Source organism: Balearica regulorum, chromosome 6 (genome assembly GCF_011004875.1).
Source record: "Balearica regulorum gibbericeps isolate bBalReg1 chromosome 6, bBalReg1.pri, whole genome shotgun sequence".
Classification (NCBI taxonomy): domain Eukaryota; kingdom Metazoa; phylum Chordata; class Aves; order Gruiformes; family Gruidae; genus Balearica; species Balearica regulorum.
The window spans coordinates 18,763,880-18,785,684 of record NC_046189.1 but is presented as its reverse complement, the minus strand read 5'-3'; the positions used below and the strand labels follow the sequence as shown (position 1 = coordinate 18,785,684).

General features: G+C 36.9%; 1 protein-coding gene across 9 annotated transcripts in view; it reads right to left on the bottom strand.

Annotated features, from left to right (window-relative positions):
- Window positions 1–21,805, bottom strand: part of LNPK (lunapark, ER junction formation factor) — a 44,308-nt gene that overhangs the window by 2,059 nt on the left and 20,444 nt on the right. For 8 of the 9 annotated variants that reach the window (XM_075756580.1, XM_075756572.1, XM_075756579.1 and 5 more), the window contains exons 7-12: window positions 21,305–21,385; window positions 21,165–21,216; window positions 13,126–13,344; window positions 7,944–8,049; window positions 7,194–7,264; window positions 5,762–5,932 (exon numbers count right to left, since the gene is read on the bottom strand). In XM_075756580.1, the coding sequence (XP_075612695.1) occupies window positions 5,762–5,932; window positions 7,194–7,264; window positions 7,944–8,049; window positions 13,126–13,344; window positions 21,165–21,216; window positions 21,305–21,385 (700 nt within the window). The remainder of the gene's footprint in view (window positions 1–5,761; window positions 5,933–7,193; window positions 7,265–7,943; window positions 8,050–13,125; window positions 13,345–21,164; window positions 21,217–21,304; window positions 21,386–21,805) is intronic. The other variant, XM_075756581.1, reaches the window with a different exon arrangement.

Here is a 21,805-nt window from a genome sequence, read left to right as displayed (position 1 = left end):
CCCACACACAGATCCACATTCAATACCTTCTTCCTCATCTGGCTAGTTCCAGGCTCCACTTCAGATTGCTCAGTGCAACCAAGCTTCTCCATTTCTTCCTCTGACTTGATCTTCCATCTTAACAAGTTTGCAGCCAACTTACCTCCTGATTCAGCTTCCTTCCCTGCTTTCTAAATCACAGGGTCCTCAACATCTGCCCTGGTTTCTTGTTCCAAAATTTCTCTGGACCCATCTGTCAGACAGTCAATCCTCCTATTTCTGCCCAAGCAAATTAATGTTCCTAGTTTCTTTCCAGACTATCCCTGCTCTTCAATTTCCTTCTTGATCCCACCCTAGCCTGCACTCAATCTTTATCTCCCAACTGTCAGTTTTCTTTGTCTCATCTCTGCATTTTTCTTCAGCCTCAAATTCTATGAATAAGTTTGTGCCTTTTCCTGCTACACTCCCTCCACACTTCACTTACTTTCTTTGACTCAGGCCTGAACATCAGCAGTAAAGAAGAAATGTATAGGATGTGAGGAAGAGACAACTCCATGCCCTCTCAACTTCGTAGCATAGCCCAATCATTACTTGTTTACAGAGTTTCCTCAACTGAATGATGCTTAGCACTCTGCAGAATTGACTCGTTCTCAGTCTGATCAAGGTAGAGACTATTCATTCAGCCTGATCAGGAGGATGCTGAGCATCTACAACATGTTTGAAGACAGCCCCAGTGACAATCAGCAACTGGTAGAAGCAAGCAGAAGGTTCTAATAAAAGGAGAAAACTTGACCGAGTACACGGTCTATCTATATTCAAAGGAACACAAGAAGGATGCTGCTTTCATTTTTATATTCCACTAAAAGTTATGGAGACACTGCTCCTCTAAGAAAAAAAATCATCAGGTATATGACTTTCCCCTTCACCTTGCTCTTGATTAAACTTAGTGAAACTCTTGAAACTCTCCAGAACATACATTTAAAACAAACCAACTGCCATGGAAAATTTTGGTCTAATAATTAAGTCTGACAAAGTTATAAGGAACTAAAGAATAGGTCCTTTAAATCAGAAGTCAGGGCAATCATAGTAAGTGGTGCTAACTCCAACTATAAACATGACCAATCTTCATTAAACATATACAGTGATTCCATTTTAAATAGACCAATTAATTGAAAGTTTGCCTAAAGTCAACTTGATTTCAATACTGCATGATTTAAGTTATTGGAAAAGCAGTAGCTAAGAAGAGAAAGGTCTGACCGTAAACTTAAAGATAACAAAATTAGTGTCCTTGATGATTAATACTTAATCTATGATTTAACTGAAGAACATAGCTACACAAAGAAGATTCTCAACAGCAAACAGCTCTATGCTGGCCCAAGCCTGTATAAATGGCCCTGAGCTGTATAAATGAAACTTTAAAAAAACCTGCTCCTCCTACAAGCGGTTCTTTTTCCCCCAACACTTGTGCTTCATGCTTAGTGCTTAGAAAGTATATGTACTTCACAATGGAAGTAGTCAGCTACCCATCCTCTTGTTGCAGAGAATATTTCAACGCATAACCAGTGAAATCACAATACTGCATAACTATTAAGTAGAAGATGTACAACTGTTATGCAGGAATTCACAAAAAGTGGTATAAAGTAATTACACTGTAACTACTTTACTTTTACTTAGTGTAGAAAAAACACAACCTTAGCATCATTAAAGTCTGAAGGGCATTACACTTCCACACCATTTTCAAGACCTTTGGGACAAGCTTTCTTCACTACTGCAGCTCCCCATTAGGACAGACCTTCGCGCAGTGCGATGTGTCTGAAGTATCTTTAAGGAATATGTGCTTCACAGTAGTTGTGTTCATGGCTTTGATATCACAGAAAGCTATTCTGAAGCCTTTGAAAGAGGCCAAATAATGGCATAGCATTTGATTCTCTGTACCCTTTATGTTCTACCAAAAAGGCAAGCTAGGTCGTTCAGCAGCATTCAACTGTGGTAGGCTAGAAACATAATACATTTCTAAACCAAAAGAACTTGTTTACAAGTCATTAAACTCAAGGTGAGATGACCCATATGTGCTTGAGAAATCACTGAATTCTAGACATATTAGCTGAACTACGGAAAGAGCACAGCACGCAGAAACTCGCATCTTTGAAAAGAAACAATGGCTTACAAAAAAATATAGCGGGTTCATGCTGTCCTATGAAAGCAAAGCATATTTGGTAAAAAGGCAAGCCAAATCTCAAACAGAAAATGCCTCCAGTCCAGTCTGGTTTAAAAAAAAAAAAACAACCAAAACCAAACCACACACACACACAAACCAAACAAAACCCACCCCCCTAAACTCAGACCATTCTGACCAGAACAGATACTCATGCTTATTTTTGTTCTCAAACAGTTTTATTCCTAGATAAAGTTTCTGCTCCACTATAACAATTGCCCAAAGTCAAGCTCTACTTTTGGAAGAACTTATAAATAAGCATGCACTTGAAGCAGTATTATTCCTGGAGGACAGCATCACTATGAATCCTTCTGTTGGACAAACCAAGTTTCTGCATCAGCCCTTTAAATGGAAGTTCTTTCAATTATACTAGCAGTTGCTATATTCCAACAATCCTTAAGAGTGACAGAGCATTAAATCATCATAAAATATTTTGTCAAGATAGTCAAGGAATTCCATAAAAATCTGGAGATAACACCAGAAGCTGTCTCCATGAAGTGGTGACCACAGTGGTGAAATCTGAAGTTCAAAGGCATCTAATGAACACCTCTGAACATCAGCACCAGATATTCACCACAAAACACTGAAGCAGTCACATTTTGTTTCAACCTTCAAAATGCTGGTAAATGCTAAACCCGAATCAAGAATGCAGTGTAACAGTACCAAATATAGGCAAGGCAAAATTAATCAAGAGGATAAAAGTGGTTCCTGCTGGCATTTTCAATATGCTTCAAACATACTTCTAAGAGAAGTACCTAAGAGAACAGACTAGCCTTTAATTAAAAGAATTCAAGATCAAGCCATTTAAGAAAAAGGTAAGAAAAGAACTGAAGTACGTTGCTTCATTTCCCAAGTTACACTGCTGAACAGGGAAGCATGTTGTTTGTGCCAGTAATCTGCATGAGATTGACAGCTGATGACTCCATATTTCCAGAAGATTAAAAAAAAAATTCAAGGTTCAGTGCCAACAGCACTCCCCATAACCATCCTTCAGATCTCTTATCCACAGGAATTGCATGTAACACACTCATCACTGCATGAGCACACAACTGAACAGAGCTTCAGCTTCATGCTCTACTCATTAGTAAAAGTAGCTGACTTGTAAAAAAATATTTATAGCACTTCTGTATCACATTAGCTTGCAGTTTCTTTCAGCTATACAGCTATGGTTTAAATGAGTTACAGATAAGAGATGGATCTCCCTCTGTTGTCAACATTGTGGTGAAGTTGGTTTCCTTATATTAGTGGTTGTTTACATCTGTAAGTGAAGATATTCTCTATTCTTGCTATGACAGCAGCTGTAGTGAACAAAAGCCTTCCCCAGAGCTATACCTCAATGATAGCTTCATACCTTAAACTTACAATCAAGGAATATGTTCATTAGTAAAGCCTGACTGCCTGTAAGCAGTTAAGTTTCAAATTAGGGTTCTGAGGGAAAAAGTGATTTACTGAAAATAGTATTTTCTCATTCATAAGAGATTACTGTGTGGCACGTTGCAGGCAGTGACAAACTGATAGGATAGCACTGGCCTCTTCTATATCAACAAGGCATTTCTCAGATATTAGTTATGTAAAATATTAACACCTACTCTATTTCTGGTTGCTTAGTAATTATCAAAACAGAATGGTTTAGATGATCTTGGAGGTGAAATATTCAGAAGAGATCAGATATTGAAGCTAGATAAATCCCAAAGTCAGTATACCAGTTACTTATTTCTTAGGCCTCTTCTGAAAAATTTCACCATACACTTCCCAGCAGAAAAAGAGAACTGGGGAACGAACCCCACAGTGGTTTCCTTTGGTGTTTTTAAATAAAGCAACACATTAATATAAGACCACATCAACAAAAAACAAGTAATTTTCAGTGTTAAAGGTAAACTGGTAAAATCATATTTACTGCAATAAAACCATGTTATATTTTATCCTGAAACACTTGATAAAATTCTGCTTTCAAAAAAAGAAAATTTTTAACAGACTTTTCACTCCCTACATCTCAAGTGCCTAACAAAAATCTCACACTAATTCTTAAGGTTTTACATATTTTTTACAACATCTATAAACTGACTCAGTAGCTCAGACCCATTAAAGGCACAGTTTGGTAAACAATTCCTTCAGTGATAATATCAGCTTAAGTAGCACCCCTCTCTCCCAAAACCTCTAAGAACCTGCAGTTACAGATAATACTCAGAAGCCCAAGACACACACCTCCAAGAGCTGAATACCCACTTTTAAGGGCTTCCCCATTTGATTCACACAGAGAAAAATCAGCAGAGTTCTGAAGAGCCCAGCAACATTGTCACTTCTCTAAGAATCTTCCAGCTGTAAAAGTAGCCAAGAAGCTACCAACCTACCCTCCACACACCAAAAAGATGACTTGATCGTTTGAGGGCAAAGATGACATCTGCATCATCTTAGCTCCATGCATTTGATTTCAGTCTTTCTTTCATGCTAGTAATAGTACTTTCAGTGAAGTAAGAGTGCACTATGGCACAGGAAAAGAAACCAGCCAAGTTTTCCCTATAATGTGTCCGCATCAGACCACACTTGCAGACGGCTACAGTAAGATATGACTTCCCTACCAGTCTCATGCAGCCTTCTCATGCCAGGCATGTACCCCCTGTTAAAGATAATCAAACAGAAACATTCTTTCTGTTACACACTGACAGTTTCCCACAGTTGGTGTGTTTCTAGCCTGAATCTTGGGGTAGTACACTATTCAATAGCTTGCCCCCATGATCCCCGTTTAAACTAATGTAAAATCCCATCAAGTACTCAATAGCACATCTAAGTGGAGATTCTCTGGTTTGAAATTATAATTTCTGGAGTTTTTTTGAAGCACTGCATCTTCCTGTTGGCTGTACACCAGATGCCTACTGTATCTGCAGACTATAAAACGTCTCAAAAGGAACTACGTTAAATTAAAATTGACAATTTGTCTTTGAACTCCCTGAGTTTAAACAAGGCAGTTTTACTAGATTTTCCTGCCCTGAGGAAAACAGCAAAAGGAACAAAGGCAGAAATTCCAACACACCTCAATCAAATGACCTGCTGAACACAGTGAAAGTTAACCACTTCAGGACATATTCCCTTCTTAACTATTTCTGTAATTTACAATGCTGTTTTCTATCTGTTTATCAGTAACATTACAGTGAAAAGTTTTGTTATGCCATCATTTGCATGAGACATTGCCTAATATGAAGAAATTTTAGAGTACAGGACAGAAGACTACAGTATCAACAAGCTAAGCTAGAAGCAGAGACAAGAAGAATTAAAAAAAAAAATTGCACTCACTGTAAGTTAGAAAAGAACAGACTATTTCAGTTGGAAGGGACCAACAACTGCCTAATTCAGGGCTGACCAAAAGTTAAAGTATGTTATTAATGGTATTGTCCAAATGCCACACTGACAGGTTTGGGGCATCGACCACATCTCTAGGAAGCTTGTTCCAGTGTTTGAGTTCTTCAGTTGTCCTTATTCTTATTAGAAACTCATCTAGACAGACAGCTAGATGACAGGGAGACTTGATTAGACATTAAAAAGAGCACACTTCATGAGATTAGCACATACCTTCTGTCTGTTGAGTCTCCTGGGGCTTTCTCTCTCTAGGTTCTAGAGGCTCAGTTTCAGATCGCAATTCTGTAGATTGCTTTTTTTCAAAACTGAAGTCTGGAAGTCGTGGAGCCTGAGGTCTGGTTTTTCTTGCAGGATTCAGGAAAAAGCAGTAGGCACACCTAAATGCTACACAAAAACATATCTAATAAGTAGCCTCACTAATTAATTTCACATTTCACTTTTATTCCTACACTATATTCTGACTGTCCAAAACACTAAAAACAGAGAATTAAATAAGTAACTATTAGTACCTGAGAGTACCTCCATCAAATTTACACATGTTGTTCTATACAGCTCCATTCTTAACTTCAGCATATACTTGCTTCTTAAAAAACTGTTTGCTTTCAGCTCTGCCGCACTTATGAGTACTGCCCACCACTGTGAAAGATTTTACCACAATGAACAAAATAATGCAATTCAGTACCACAAGATGTTTTGCCACATGGTGTTCTTCTATTCTTTCCTATAAAAGAATTAAGCTGGCAGATGGATCTTTTTTCCTCCCATAAGATGCTACTTTCCTCACCCTTTGAGTAAGGAGATGCTAAGGATTCTGCAAGGTTATGTCTCACTTCACTTTTGGGGAGCATTCTGCTCCAGTGGTGCTTAATTAAAAAAAGACAATTTAATTAATTGTTAAATGCATATTTCCCACCCACCCCAAGACAAGGTGGGAAGTGGCAATTTCTTGCACAGTTGAATTGTGAACTCACTTGAGCTAAGATGACACAGACTACATATCTTTGGTTCCACAGGAAACACTCAGCTTATTCTTACAATGCTGTTTATTTACTCATAAAATTAAGTGAAACAAAATGAAAAAGAAGATTTATCTAACATTCCCTCATTTCTTAAGCATCAGGCTTCCACTTCTGGTAGAAAGGAGGCAAAATAAAACATCTGTGTTCAATAAAGGGCTGTGTCTGTCTTAAGTTATTGTCAGCCATAAATTCACATATAGCCCCCTAGGGCTTGTTCCCACTCCTTTTCCGATACCTCCCCAAGATCTTCTTGCCAAAGCAAAATTTTGTTTAAGTTCTGGTAAAAGAGGCACACTTTAATGTCAGATAGTTTCTCAATATAAAACCCTTCTGAGAACCATTCATAGCCAGTAGCAATTCTCAGGGATGTATTGGAGGAGACTTATTTCTACTGAATAGTTTTCTACACATAAAATCCTTGGCCTGAAGGTTGCAATAAAGTACTTCTCTAAGTCTTGAAGTGAATCTTAAGATACAGAGTAATAAGTTACCATGAAACTGTTCCTGTATGAAGTGGCATTTCACAATGTCAGTTAAGTACTTAACTGCAACCAAAACGAAGTATGATGCATGTTAGTTATGAAACATAAGCCAACCACTAGAGTCTACCACAGATTAGCTCTTACCTATGTATTCAAACTCCTCCTTCAAAGCCATACCATTGTGAGAAAAACACTGCTGACATATAAGGGCATACCTAGAAAACATATTATATAGTTATATACCTTTAAGTAATAACACACTGAAGTGAGATGCATTTTACCTTAGATATTGACTAATAGCTTAGGTATTTACTCTTAAAAGGTAATTTCCACAGTGAATTATCCTTTAAAGTAACCAAATCTATATATTAAGTAATAGCTTTTAAAGTTAGTTTAAACAGTGAAATATTCTTAGCTACAATTTAAATCTCATTGGTTAACATATTTTTAATATAATCATTGTCAGAAAATAACATTCAAATTAAGTTTATATTTCATTAGAATACAGTCAATATGAAAAATAATATGGAAGTCTTGACATATTTGGACAGTTCTGAAGGCAATCTAAAAGCATTTATAATGGTAACAAAGCTTAAGTGCTAAGATAATTTCTTTTTAGTTCAAAATATAAATTAATTCATCTACTTCAACATAGATTTTTCTCTTCGTATCATATGCCTGATACAACCCAAAGTGGAGGTTAATTTTGTCAAAATGTTACCATTTTTCCTACAAAGATATTTCAGGTGAAGCCATATCATTATGAAGCCATATCATCATATCAGACAAATTAATTTGCAATTCTTTTAACCTTGACACATCTGGCTTAAAGAGAAAGGTTAAGAAGCTTCCTATATCTTAAGTGTTTAGGTATTTCCTTTAGCAATGTTTTACCTGTTCTGAGGACCATCGCCAACCAAATATTCGATAACTCTATCCACAACTCCTCTTTCTCGAGGAAGAATAGGTCTTGCTAAAGGAGGGCCTGGAGGATGAAGGCCTAGGAAGACAAGAACTATGTCAAAATTATTTCAAACTATATTATTATATATAATCTGATATTTCACTTAATATACATGGCCATATTTCTTAATCCACTAGGAAAGCTGTAAGATTTTTAAACCCACAATAGTTGAAAGTTCCTCCTCTTCTTTAGCTTAGAATCTTATCAAATCACTCTACTTTTACACCATGGATATGTAATTAAATTTATAATTTCTAAAGAACTTAAGGCATCAATGGTATCTAATGATTACTCACAAACAGAGACTTTTTAAGCAAAGGAAAACTCCTTATTTGAGTTTTCTTCATATAGACTCAACTCTGCATATTCAACAATTCAGGTTTACACCAATAAATGTGGTAAAATCAATTACAGCAGTAGAACTAAAGATGTTACCAAAGAAGCATCTACTGGTTTCTGTGTAACTACTATACCACAGGAGCATGTCCTCAGTGTTCATTCCGTCTACACATTAAACCTCTCCAATCATTTGGCATTTTGGTAATCTCATGTTTAATGGAAAGTTGGATACTTTCAGATTTACACTTAGTCTAAGAAGCCAGAAGGCCATACCCCCACGTATTTAACAAACTACTATCAAAATAAAACTCCATTAAGAGCCAGTAACAGCAATAGTTGGGTTTTTACCTCTGTGTACATATGGCAGTTAAAGTAGACCAGTGGCACCAACTTGTACAATAGACCAAATGTTTTAAAACACTGTGGAAAGACAAGACCACTGCAAGCTACCCAGTTCCATTTATTCAGCTTTGAGTTCTTCTGTCTGCCTTCCTTTTCAACCTTGAAACCGAAGCTGCTAGGCACAATGAGCAAAACACGATTTGGTAAGAAGCTACACCCAAATAATTAAGTATCTGAAACACCTTCCCAAGGCCACACTCCTGGCAAAAAGACATTTTACACAAGCACAAGAAGTATTATGTTACAGTATTTTCAACAAATAGATACCAGACAGTCTGGAATGCGAGATAATTAAGTCAGCACTAGTGTGGGGGAGGAAGACTTAAAATGTATTTCCATATATTTTATGAATTACATTCAAAAGCCACGAAAAAGGATGGTTGAGTAGGATAACAAATCAGTCCTTTCAGAACTCTGAAACTGGGACAAAATGGTCAACTTCAAGCTGCCTGAAGGCAAAATTACGAAACCTGACAGGTAAGACTCAGTTTAACCCAACAACAAAATTACTTGTCATAATGCAAAAGTCAGTATCCAAGCTCAAGATAGTTAAGACCGTTAGACAGAAAAAAAAATCAATTAAGATCAGCAGGGTTTGTACCAAGATAAGCGTATGGTAATTTGAAACAGTGCAAGAGAACTAAGTAAATTTAATTCATAGAAGTAAAATTCAAGGCACAAAAAGTGACCAGTGTTTTCTCAGGGAAAAGCTCTGGCTTGTAGCTATTCTCACTATATCCAGTAAAAAGATACACAAAAGGCATGGCTTAGAAGAAAGGCTTTTAGTGATCACAGATTCAGCCTTCAATCCTCTTTTGAATTTGCTGTATGCTTACAGTATTTTTCTTGGGAAGATGTGTTTCACAGAATCCCCCTTAATGCCCAATAAACAAAGAGGAAGCTAAAGGGTAAAACAAACTAAATCCACTGTCTGAAGATGCAAAAAGGATTTTTTAAAAAAAATCCAAATAAAGGACTACTAGGATAGTAGAGTTTCTTAGCAAGTTGAAATAATTCAGAAGGCCATTTAATTGAAACATACAATGGAAAAAAAAAAACAAACAGCAGACTTCAAGTTTTTCAGAAGACAGATTTAGCTTTCTTGTAGCACCTTAGCTGAGGACAGCACCAGGACATGCTTCACAAAGTCATTGCTTCCAACGCAACTGCTTCTCTTTCATAAACAAATGCACGGAAGTAACATGTACCCCTTTGCCTTAAAGGCAAAGACAACACAGCAAGTCATACTATTTGATAAACTGATGCAAGATGGGCTTTAAGTTTAAATACAGCATTAAATGTAACTGCCAGCAATTACCATCTCAAGCCTTCTACATTTTAACCTTCACAGACTGCAGCAACAAAGGAAAGGGTTAACTTAGGCAGAATGTGCTAACTTGAGGTAAACGTCAAGTTGAATGCCATGTACACCCAACCTCCATCCTGTACAGCAAGTGTCAGAAACATTGTAGGATTCAAACGTTTTCAGCAGCGCTCTCTCCAACTGCTACACATAGAATGAAACTAATCTTGCTCTTCAGGTCGTGTATTTCTAATGGCAAAGCCTTTCAGAACACCTCTCATCAATAGTGGATAATTGACCTAAATGGACTGTCCTAATCTTTACAAGCACAATAAAATTTGATCAGAAAATACCACGATTTACAATCCTTCAATAAGCACAAAAGTTTCAGGCTCAACACAAATGTTTTTAAAATAATCCTCATTTCCACAAATAAGAACTGAATTCAGGAGATATCAGCGAATGCATGCCCAAATTATTCCTGCATTCTGTCAACAAGTAGGAACCCAGACTAAGAAAGCTCTCACAGCAGCAAGGCAGAACAAATTCAAAGCAACATAAACTGGACCTAATGCTTCATTTTATAAATTCTAAAAAAGCTGTCCAGAGAAGAGTTCATGCAAAATGCATTTCCTAAAGCTTCACAAAAAACTTTAAGACCCAATACTTCCATTAAAACCATTAAAAAAGTGAATGGACAGTGTCTGACATAGGTGTGAACTGGAGCACTGATATTATAAAATTAAAACTCTAGCATAATTTTGTTAATACCTGGCTAACACTCAAACATATATTTAGCCTTTTATTCAGAAGACCAAATTTTCATATGACCTGTGTATCACCAGTGATATGAAAAGTTTCTAGAAGTTAATAAACAAGGTAAAAATTAAATTAAGTTACCTAGAATGAAACATCACAACACATTCCAAGAACAACTTCAATTACCTGCCTACTAATAACTCAAACCAACCACCTTACTTCTCATGCTGTTATGGACACCAGTAATTAATATAAACATCAAAAGCAATCATTGTAGAAAGACTGGTCATTTCTGCAAAGCTTGGCAAACTCTCAACTACCTGCTGGTTATTAATTTTCAAACATATGGGAGCTCTGTGGTAATGCACATTAAATTGATTCTCCTCTAGAAAATATAGTATAATGAAAATGAATTATTAATCTTCTGTAAAGTAGAGGTAATTAAGGCTATTCATATTTGTTGCAAGCCATGTATAAACTTAGATGCAATGATATTACTCTTATAGATGCATACATGAATTTACATACGTTTCACTACAGCTACATGACTGAGATTTTATATGCCTAGAAGGTTTGGGGAAATTCAAGAGAAAACAGGGTTTCCACATTAACTGACAATTGCAGTGGCTTCCATTGCTATCTACAACAAGCTAACACATATAGTTAAAATAAGAGTTATTAGTGGGGAAAAAATATATGCCTATAAAGCATTATCACAAAAAACTACATTAAATAAATTTAATTAACAGGCTTGGGAACTGTCCTTTCAAACAAGTCCATTATTTTTTTTTCCTTCTTCCTCGAAACCATTTTTAGAGTAAAGACTGAATTTCATCCAGCTTATTCAATGTGCCTGAATCATCCCCTAAGAATAAAACTGTTATACAGCTAATATTATTTTATTATATAGCCAGCTTCTTAAACAAGGAGCATGTGATTTTAAACTCATTAAGGAATTTTCAGTAAGCGGGTTTCAGTAAACGTTGTTTGTAACCAAATGACCAATTTCCTGGTGCAAGGAGCTGATTTCTGGTACTTCAAGATAATCAAGACTTACTAATAACTTGCCTTTACAGTTCACTTCAGGGATAAAAACAAATTTAGGAGTTTCATAATACAGGTAAACAATTACTAACAAAAAATAAGGCTTAATGGACTCTGCAGAGAAGCAAGAGATCACAACTTTCAATGACAAGTTTATTCCACTACACTAAACAATACAAACAGGCATTTTAACATTCAGTTCCCCAAGATCTTACATCAGGAGACCAAGTGTCAATATATTGTGTATAGTCCTAGTTTTAGATTGTATCATCCAAGCTGGTAAGCAAGGACATACAGTTTGTAAGACTTAAGTTAAAAATCAGGAACACAGGGCAGAGAAAAATATTTTTTATCACTGTATAAAGAGCAAAGAACTACTCCACATTACAGTGGTGCTCAGAAGATTCTTGGCAAGTTGCATCCCTTCTATTTTCAAGACAGCATTTCATCTCCTTTCTTGCCTTGTGATCCAACTTGCCAGGCATCCTGCAACAAATGAAAGGCCTGGCACTAACCCATACACAGCTTCTCCACCCATGAGGAGAATGAGAACGCCTCCCCCCAAAACTCCCAAATTTTGCTATCCCTCTTATGGAATTTTGCTCATGATCATCATCTGAACACCAAGACAGAAATCAAGGGAAAAGCATTTTCAGGATATGAAACCAAGTTTTAAGGAACACTCATTCTATCAGATCTCAACCTGTTGCTAAACTTTTGACTCTTGTAGCTGAATTCTAAAATCTCATTGTTGTTTTGATACAACACGGACAACTTTTCTGGTGTATTTGGTATTTTACACTTTAATCTATGGGTATGGATTGCATGACTATACCTCCTAGAGTAAAAATTTAAATAAATGTCAAGATGCATGTTAAAAAATATGTGCAGGGTTTAGTAAGAAACATGAATGTATTCTGAAAGTGTTCTCCTCTGTACCTGATTTATATAAGTGTAGAGCTCTTCTAAACTAAGAACATAAAAAGGTATGCTATATTGTTGACTACAGAATACTGCAAAGTTTTATTGCCATTTAAACAAAGAAGCCATAACAGTTAAATGAGCTCAGGCAATAGGTTTCAGCATCAAAAGGTGCCAGCTGTAAAGAGTTATGGCTAATTGAATATGGAACTCCTGCTTAATCAGATAACTGCTCTGCTATTTCCAAATGAAATGCCATTTCCATACTCTCTGAAAATGGCCTATTTTATTGGTAACCAGAGAAAACAATATAAACTGTAAATAACATTAAGTGCTCTGTTTACCCATTCCAGGCACTGAAGTAGCAGGGGATCCGGGGCGCCTTGGTAAAACATTTGACTGCAAGGATGGCACAGTAGTTCTTTCTGGGGGTCCACTCAGAGCTGGTGCATCTCTCTGCAGATTAGGAGATGCTGAAACGGGTGATTTTGGAGAGCCCTGTTTAGGAGTCACAGGTGGGGGCGTAGCAGCATTTCTTTGAGCAGCAGTCCTCTGTCGAATTTCTGACAAGAACACATGCATAATGAATTTAACATCTAGCATTATAAGCAAGAGATTAGTAAGAATACATTAATATTGTTATTCCAATCAACAAATTACAGAGTCAAAACCACATAGCTCTATAACTGAAGATCACCACCTGCCTGACAGAGCATGCCATGGAAATAAACCCCACACAGAATACTATGTTTTAATAGTCATTAACTGCTAAATACTTAGGAGAAAATTCTTCTAGAAGAAAATTAGCAGATGCCTACTTTATGATTCTGTTCCTATTAAGGCAGAACGTGGGAGATACGAACAGATTCAAACCACAATGTTCAGACAGAAGTGACCACTGTTTCTACTCTATGGTTTAAACATGCTCCCAAGTATTTAGCTTTCCATAGGACCAAAAACCATTTGGTCAATGTCTAAAATATCCAGGCTAGTGCTCAGAGTTATTAAAAAAATTTACAGTTTGGATAAGTGAAACAATTCTAAAGCCAGAAGAAAACTTAATGCTTCATTCAGATTACATAGTTTTGTTCACTTTTTTCAGCAACACTACCAACAAGCCACATGCTTGGACTGACACGAAGCAAGAACAGGCTCTGCTGGAATACATCCTTACTTTCACCACTTCTCAGTCCACTACCAGACCTACTGTTAATTCCTTATTATGAAAAACTTAATAGGTTTCTTCAGTTATTCTTACCTGAAGCCAGAGTTCTCATTAACACCAATGGGAATATCCCAGTAATATATTATGGTTTGGATATTATATTACCCACGCAAATCTGAAGTTCCATTCCCCAAAACAAGCAAGGAACAGTGCTCAGGAACAGCAGTCACTATCATCTATTTCTCATCTGTACCTAATCATCCCTAGGGAGCCTCTGAGATACACTATTGCAACAAATCAAACTGAAATGTAACCCTCACTTTAGGGCTGCGGACATTAACACGGTTAACATGTGACAGCCTAGTCTCCAAAAGGTACACCCCAAGAACACCTACACCTAAGGCGGTAGTACCCTATAGAGTTAGTGTCTAGCACCCACAAGAGTTTGAACAAGCTTGCTTGATTTCCTTCACAAGTGGACTTTAACATTAGAATTGGACTTTAAGTTCACCTCCCTGAGTTTCAAGATTAGAGAGGTTTTTATCTGCTGACTTTGTGTCAGGCTGGAAGAGTTTAAATCCTGGTTGCAGTTCACAGGTCCACTGGACCCAGCCACAGCAAGACAGGTGTGCTGAAGTCTGAAGGAGTGATCCATGTCCCTGAAAGTGCAGCATGATCACGCCAAGCTTCTGTATGGGCTGGGGGAGGCAGGGAGTGCGCGACATCAGCTTACACTAGCTAAGAAGGAGTTGCTATCACTAGAGTACTAGGTCAAACACAAAAGTTCTGTTGGAAAATCCCCAACATCTAGCACCATGAAATTGCAACATACGTAGGCTATGTTCTTGCCTGCTTATCCTCACATATAAATAAGGATTATCATACACCAGAAGAAAATAAAAAACTCTTTGGTATCACCAGTTAGAAGACTACAACTCCACAAAGTCTTACTAAAAATCCACCTAGTTCAGTTTCCTACAAAGAACAAATTACTAATTTTCCCCACCACACTTTCATGTGCATGATTCTTCATGTGCATGTACTTCACACAACTTTATCATCCAAGTTAGATCACCCAATAAATATGAAGATTCTGTGTTTTAACTTGATTTTAGCAAACAAAGTTTTTCCCCCCCTCACTATTTAAACTGTTCAGAATCTGGAAACCAGGACAAATTGGTGAGGTAGTTGCAGAAATTCCTTTAAGGTTTCACTGGTGACTTGTTTCTATTTTGAGAACTGCTCCTGTGTTGAAAATTGCATTTTAATCAAGAATTCATTTACAATGAAACCCACCAGTGACATTTCTTTGAGAGCTTTTTGTGAGAGACCTTAGTAGTAAACTTTCAAGTCTAACTACACTAGAATAATTGCATCATTCTCTCCGTACCATCTGACCAAAAGGCATGACTCATCTACAAACAATATATTGATTCTGACTCGTGATTTATCTATCCATATTTTATTTATCCATATTTTCAAGTTTGTGTTATAGTTTCCACTCATGTACTAGTTCCAAAAAAATCAAAGTAAAGGTATGCAATTTCTCAACTCAGCTTCACAGATCTTTAAAAAATAAGTGATAAACATGAAGCCTACTCTACTTGTTCCAAGATTACTTTAAATATCTAAAGACATTTTAAATCCACTGTTAAGATTTTCGTCATTCTTTTTCATTACAAAGCCTGCTTTATTATGGTTTTACATATTAAAATGTCAAAGATCATGACTATAATTTCTACCTATATCATGTGGTTTAAGCATGTCAATTTTGGTTGCTTAACAGCTCAGAGTCTGTTTTGATGGGCCATGGATAGATCCATGTTTATTCTGAGCCCATAATACACTATTCCTAAGCAATTTCCATGCCACCTGCAAGAGCTTTGCCCATTTGTCTGTTCTTTCTGAAGAGTCATTTTTGGCAAGCCGCCTTTAAAAAGACTTCCCATTTTTTAAACAGTTACTGCTACTTTAATTACTCTTTTCCCATATTTTTGCCTCTACAAAGATGTTGAGCCTAAGTACTTTACAGTCAGTATTAGAGAGATGTGCTTCAGTAGTTTTAGTCTCATTACGGAGATAAGAATGCAAGATTCATCACTAGTTTCCACAAAATGATATCAGGTTATTCACAAGGCGCTTTTTTTCCTCCCCCTCCACTCAGAAGTTCACTTGGCTTTTATCCTATTCTTATTTCATACTTAAAAAAAACTTGCCAACACTCTGCTGCTCCCCAAGTAAAAGAAGTTACCAGAAGAATTTACATTATGAGAAAGAGAAATGCTCTCCTTGGCAAGCCCGACAGCCCATCCATCCCAGTATTTCATGTCTTAGAGTGGTTGTAGATGTTATTTAATGACAACACACAAATCTGAATGCTTTCTGTTGCCTACATCTCTGATACCATCCCCAGGATCCATAAACACGTTGTCAGGGACGTTAGAAAGTACAGGCCTGTCTAATCATTTTAGCATCACATATGGATGCTAAAACCCTGTTGCCCATGAACAACTCTAATGCCTTTTAAACCTGCTGTCTGCTTCCACAATAGCAGCCCTAATATTCTCTGCAGTAACTGGATATGATCTATATACTTCTCAAATTGTCTATTTTGAGATGCAATGCATTAAGAATGAGCCTCTTGCAGAGTTCCAGACTTCCATTCAAGTTCCACAAGTTAACCGAGTAACATGTCCATCAAGTCTCAATGCTAACACAATATACAGCTACTGCTGATGTAGTTTGAATGAAGTTTTGCAGTCTTCCAAGGTTTTTTCTTCCCTGAATGACTTTTGTGCATCTGCAAACCAACTATATGAAGATAAATAATTTAAAAATAGAACATTTTTTTTCTTCAAGCACACTGGAGTACAAATTCTACAGTTACCAGCACTGAACAGTACAGATACGTAAGCAGACACATTACTTAACAGGGCTACTACTCACAACTGATGATTCAGTATGATCTCTTAAAGAATATCAAGATATTGCCAGTGGTGAGACAGCTGTATCTTTCATGTTTACAAGCATAACTATTTTATTTCTCCCTCACTTCAAAATCCCTTGATTTTTATAGAGAAGAATTCATCATTTTTAAAGAGCTAGAGCACAATGCAGGTCAAAATATAGTTCACATAACTTGTTGGCTTTAGTGGCAAAGACCAACCAAGAGTTTTCTTTCTTCCTCCTCATGCCCATCTCACAACTTGCATCCATCTGTTATTGCATGATTTTTAATTCAGGTCATGGAGTGACCTGCTAACAGTTGTATTAGCAAAATGAAGGGAGCAGGTATCAACAACATATCATCAACAGGATATTGTTGATAAATATTTATTCCACTGACAAAGCAGCAAAGACAGCCAACAGGATACTGGGTTGTATCAACAAGGGAGATAAAGTCATTATCCCACTCTACTCAGCACTTGCCAAGCCATGCTTGGAATGCTGTGCTCAGTTTTGGTCCCCACTATACAAAAGAGATGCGGATAGGCTAGAGAGGGTACAGATGAGGGCCACCATGATGATCAAAAGATGGTAAGCCTGCCATATGAGGAAACACTGAGACAATTGGTTTTGTTTAGTCTTGAGAAAAGGCGGCTATGGAGTGACCTCATCACCATGTTCTAGTACTTAAAGGGTGGCTACAAAGAAGATGAAGACTCCCTTTTTACAAGGGGTCACATGGAAAAAACATGGGGTAATGGGTGCAAGTTACCCTGGGGAGCTTCCAACTGGACTCTAGAGGAAAGTTTTTCACAATGAGAACAATCAGCCATTGGAATAATCTCCCCAGGGAAGCGGTGGATTCCCCAACATTGGACACTTAAGATTCAGCTGGACAGGCTGCTGGGCCATCTTGTCTAGACAATGCTATTGTCTAGACGGAGCTCTTGCCAAGAAAGGTTGGAACAGATGATCCTTGAGGTCCCTTCCAACCTGGTATTTTATTATTCTACGATTACCTTTTTTTTTCCTCACATAGCCAAAGTACTGATTAACTATATGTTCATTAACTCTACCCCTCAAAACATTTCTGAATAGATAAAATTGCACTTCAGTTTTTAAATTCCTTTCCTTCTGGATTTCCAGATGTTTTTTATGCCAAACTCCAGATTCATTTAAGTCATCTGTTAGAACTACAATTACTTAAGAAGTGTGTGTCCAAATCACAAAAAGTGGAAAAAGAGCTAAATACATATGAAAATTTGGGTGCTACCAGTTGCTTTTCTGAGCAATGTAATGCTGATTGAATCTACTAATTAGCATGATGTAGAAATTCCCATTTTAACTGGTAAGTCAAAAACATACCAACTTACTAACTAACCTTTCATCAGCTGCCTCATATGCAACATTGTGTAATCAGATTGGACATTGGTCGTTATTTACCCTCTTAAAGACTCAATTACAGAGCTCAAGATAATGAGTTCTGCTGCCTGGCTAGTTTGTGTCCAAAGTGAGCAAAAAAACCAAGGAAGCTTTAATGTTAACTTGTTAACAGATATTTTATTATTCCCAATCACTATAATTCTACCACTTATTGCATACACCAAATTACACCACAACCATGTTAAGGTATCATCTAGTTACAGTAAGTTATATACTGCACAGAAGCTGGTATTTGTTTTGGGCAGATATTATTTAGCATGAGCAGCAATAAGCTAGTATTTCTGATAGCTAAAGTTTGAAATAATTACTGCACATACGAAGTACAGGTTATTTAGAAAGTCTCCACAATTTCACAAACTGAAGTCAAACACAGTATGTTCCTCCTGAACTATAAGGCATCTACAAAATACAATAGTCTGAATATCTACTTTTACATGGACAAAAAAGCAGCACCGATTCTAAATTCTATGTGTTAGAGACCAGATTGGAAAAGGAAAAAAAGGAAGTTGTGCTGTATATGAACAAAATCACATAGAATCATAAAATCATTTATGCTGGAAAAGACCCTTAAGATTATCAAATCCAAGTGTAAAGCATGATAACTTACAAAGGTTTTTTCCAAAATTCTTGCCAAGACTAAACTGCACTTTTATTCAGGATAAAGTAAATTGCTTACTTTAATGTGGATGCACCCAAAAAAGTTGAATAATGTTTGAATCAGAAGTGTCCTTTACATTCTCTCAATTGTGTCCCCACATAGAGATCTCTGGTTCACCCGACACCACAGTCTTGGAGAGCAGCTCTTACATTCTTCTCAAATGAAACTAAACTGAAATATGCCCTCCACCAGGTTCACGAGTCCAGTTTATAGCTAGCCCTAAATGAAAACCCCTAAACATACATCGCATGGGCAAACTCCTCAGCAACAACTCTTTAATCTACTCCTAGGCGCTCAGAAATACTTCTCACTCTCAACCTCTCCCTCACAGCCCTTCTATTAATTTTCAAGTCAAAATCAACATGACACACCATATGCTGGATCCAACTAACCTACTTTTGACTAACTCAGGAACCTGGATCAAAAGCACACACATTTGGGTAAACCCAAACACACATGAGACTAGTTAACTAATAGAGACTGAGCAACTCACTTGTCACCATTACTACTTACACAGCCTGGGCAGAGGGGAAGAGAACAATCCTATAACTCCTAAGGAGTTTAAAAAATGCTGGTGATCTCTCTTAATAAACCCAGGGTGACTAAAGACTTCTCATTGTCTATTTAATTTATAGCTAGTTATCTCTACACAGAAACACACATTTCCAGGCACTTTCATTTCCTGGTCAGCATTACTTGCATTCTACAAACAGATCTGTCACCCTACTTCTGGGGTGATTTCCAACACATCTCAAGGAGAAGGATAAGTAGAGTTAAAAACAAACAAACACAAAATCACCAAAAAACCAGACTACCTAAACATTACAGGTATAACAGAAAATTCTTGGTAACCACCCATGAGTCATATGAAGACAGAGAACAGAATAGGGTATCAGAATGGCCCTTCAACCTTAAAAATTAACACCCTATGAATGCAGTAGAAATGGAATGATAGGAGAGACAGGTAAGGAGCAAATTGAGAAAAAGCTGTTGTGCCTAGGATACCAGAAGAGATAAAAGCTTTACTGCTAACGTCCTGCACTGCAACTACTCACTGTCAACATCAACATGTAAGGATAGGCTAAAAATGTTTTTATGGCAATCTGAAGCTAGGCAAAAACAAAACAGTGGATTTGACCATGCACCTTATAACACCTTTGTTAGTAAATCCAGATTCTCTGCACCCATCAAAGTCAGAACCCCAAGAGCAGAAAATAAGCCAAATAAAAGTTTGGTTACTTGCAAGAATTAGACACAAAGTTGACAACGCTAATATATGTTCTAAAGCAATCTGTTTATTTTAGGGAAAGTTATGCACATCAGATTCTGCAGTTCGTTTTGAGCACCAGCCCCTACAGGTCTAAAGTGGTTATAACAGCAAATTAGTACTTTCTTTGTGGGTATCTTCAGTATTGTAATACAAAGTGGCCTTTATACTGTGTTAATATTAGCATTTGCAGTTTAACTACAGCTTTTTATACTTGAGTTTAAGAAAAGTTTAAGAAAGACTTAACAGTAGTTTGCTTGTACACAGTCCACATTTTTAATGCAAACAATCTACTGGGAGAGTGTGGGGGTGAGATCTTTTCAGTCTTGAAACCTGCGTGTGCAATCTCAAAACAAGGCTTCCTTGAAACACATGCAAGTTTTTTCTATTTCTTTTCTTATTTTATTCAATAGCACCTTTAAATGGAACATCATTAGTGAAGAACTGTCTGTTCTTTGCATCTAGAAAATATCTGATTTCTGCACTAGCTTTGCGGAATCTCTCTATCCACCATATAAAAGTAGTTTAAGAACTGAATTAGGAAAGGTTTAACTAGCCAGAAATAGAAACAGAATTGAAAAGCTAAGTCAATGAACATTACGTAAGATTTGAAAGCACCTTAGCATCCTAGAAAAATTGCAAGTATGCCACAAGTTAATTTTCTTTCTGCTTTAGCATCAGGCAGCATTAAACATGCTGCTGTTGAGAAGAGCATCAGGTTTTAGCAATACATCTCGTCTGAAAAATACAGAACAGTAATGGGCATAGTCTAATAAACAGTCTATTAACCCTAAATAAAGGTCAATTGATCTACAAATTTTATCATAGAGAGACTTCTAGAGTGGAAATTGCTATGAAAGACGAGTACCTATGCTAAAGAGCAGCCATTTTACAGGGCTATTACCTTGTCCGGGTCTTGGGGTTGCAGGTGTTCCAGCAGATGGCAGTTCAGCCTCCTGCCAATTAATTATAAATAACATTATCCGAATGTTTGGCTCCATAGTACCTTTCATATTACATCAGTATCAATACCAAGATTCTTACCTTTGCACTTGATTCTGGATCAAACCTTTCAAGGATTAATTTAGCAGTCTTGTATGTTTCCTTCTCCATTACTTCCTCAAGCTGGAAAGAAAAAGTTCCACACATCAATACAGAATTCTTCAAAGAATTTTCCCCCCATATCCTCCCATTTACAAGCAGCTTATTAATGTTACCAAAAGGTGATGCTCTGTCCAATGAACCAGTAGCAAGTTCAGATACCTGCGAATTTGCTGTATTCAATGGAAATTAAATTTTGCTTTCAAAAATAGTTTCTAAACTCTAATGGGCTACTTGTATTTAACAGCTTTATTGCAAGGAAACACCAAATATTGCTAATTGTTTACATATAATGAGGAGAATAATTACATGCACCAACTTCAATAATGGAATGTGCAAAAATCTATCAGCCATCATTATTGGAAGTTATTAGACATGACAAGCGAATGACAGGCAATTCCTTAGATTTATTTCCTCATAGCACTTAATGCTATTAATTTAAGG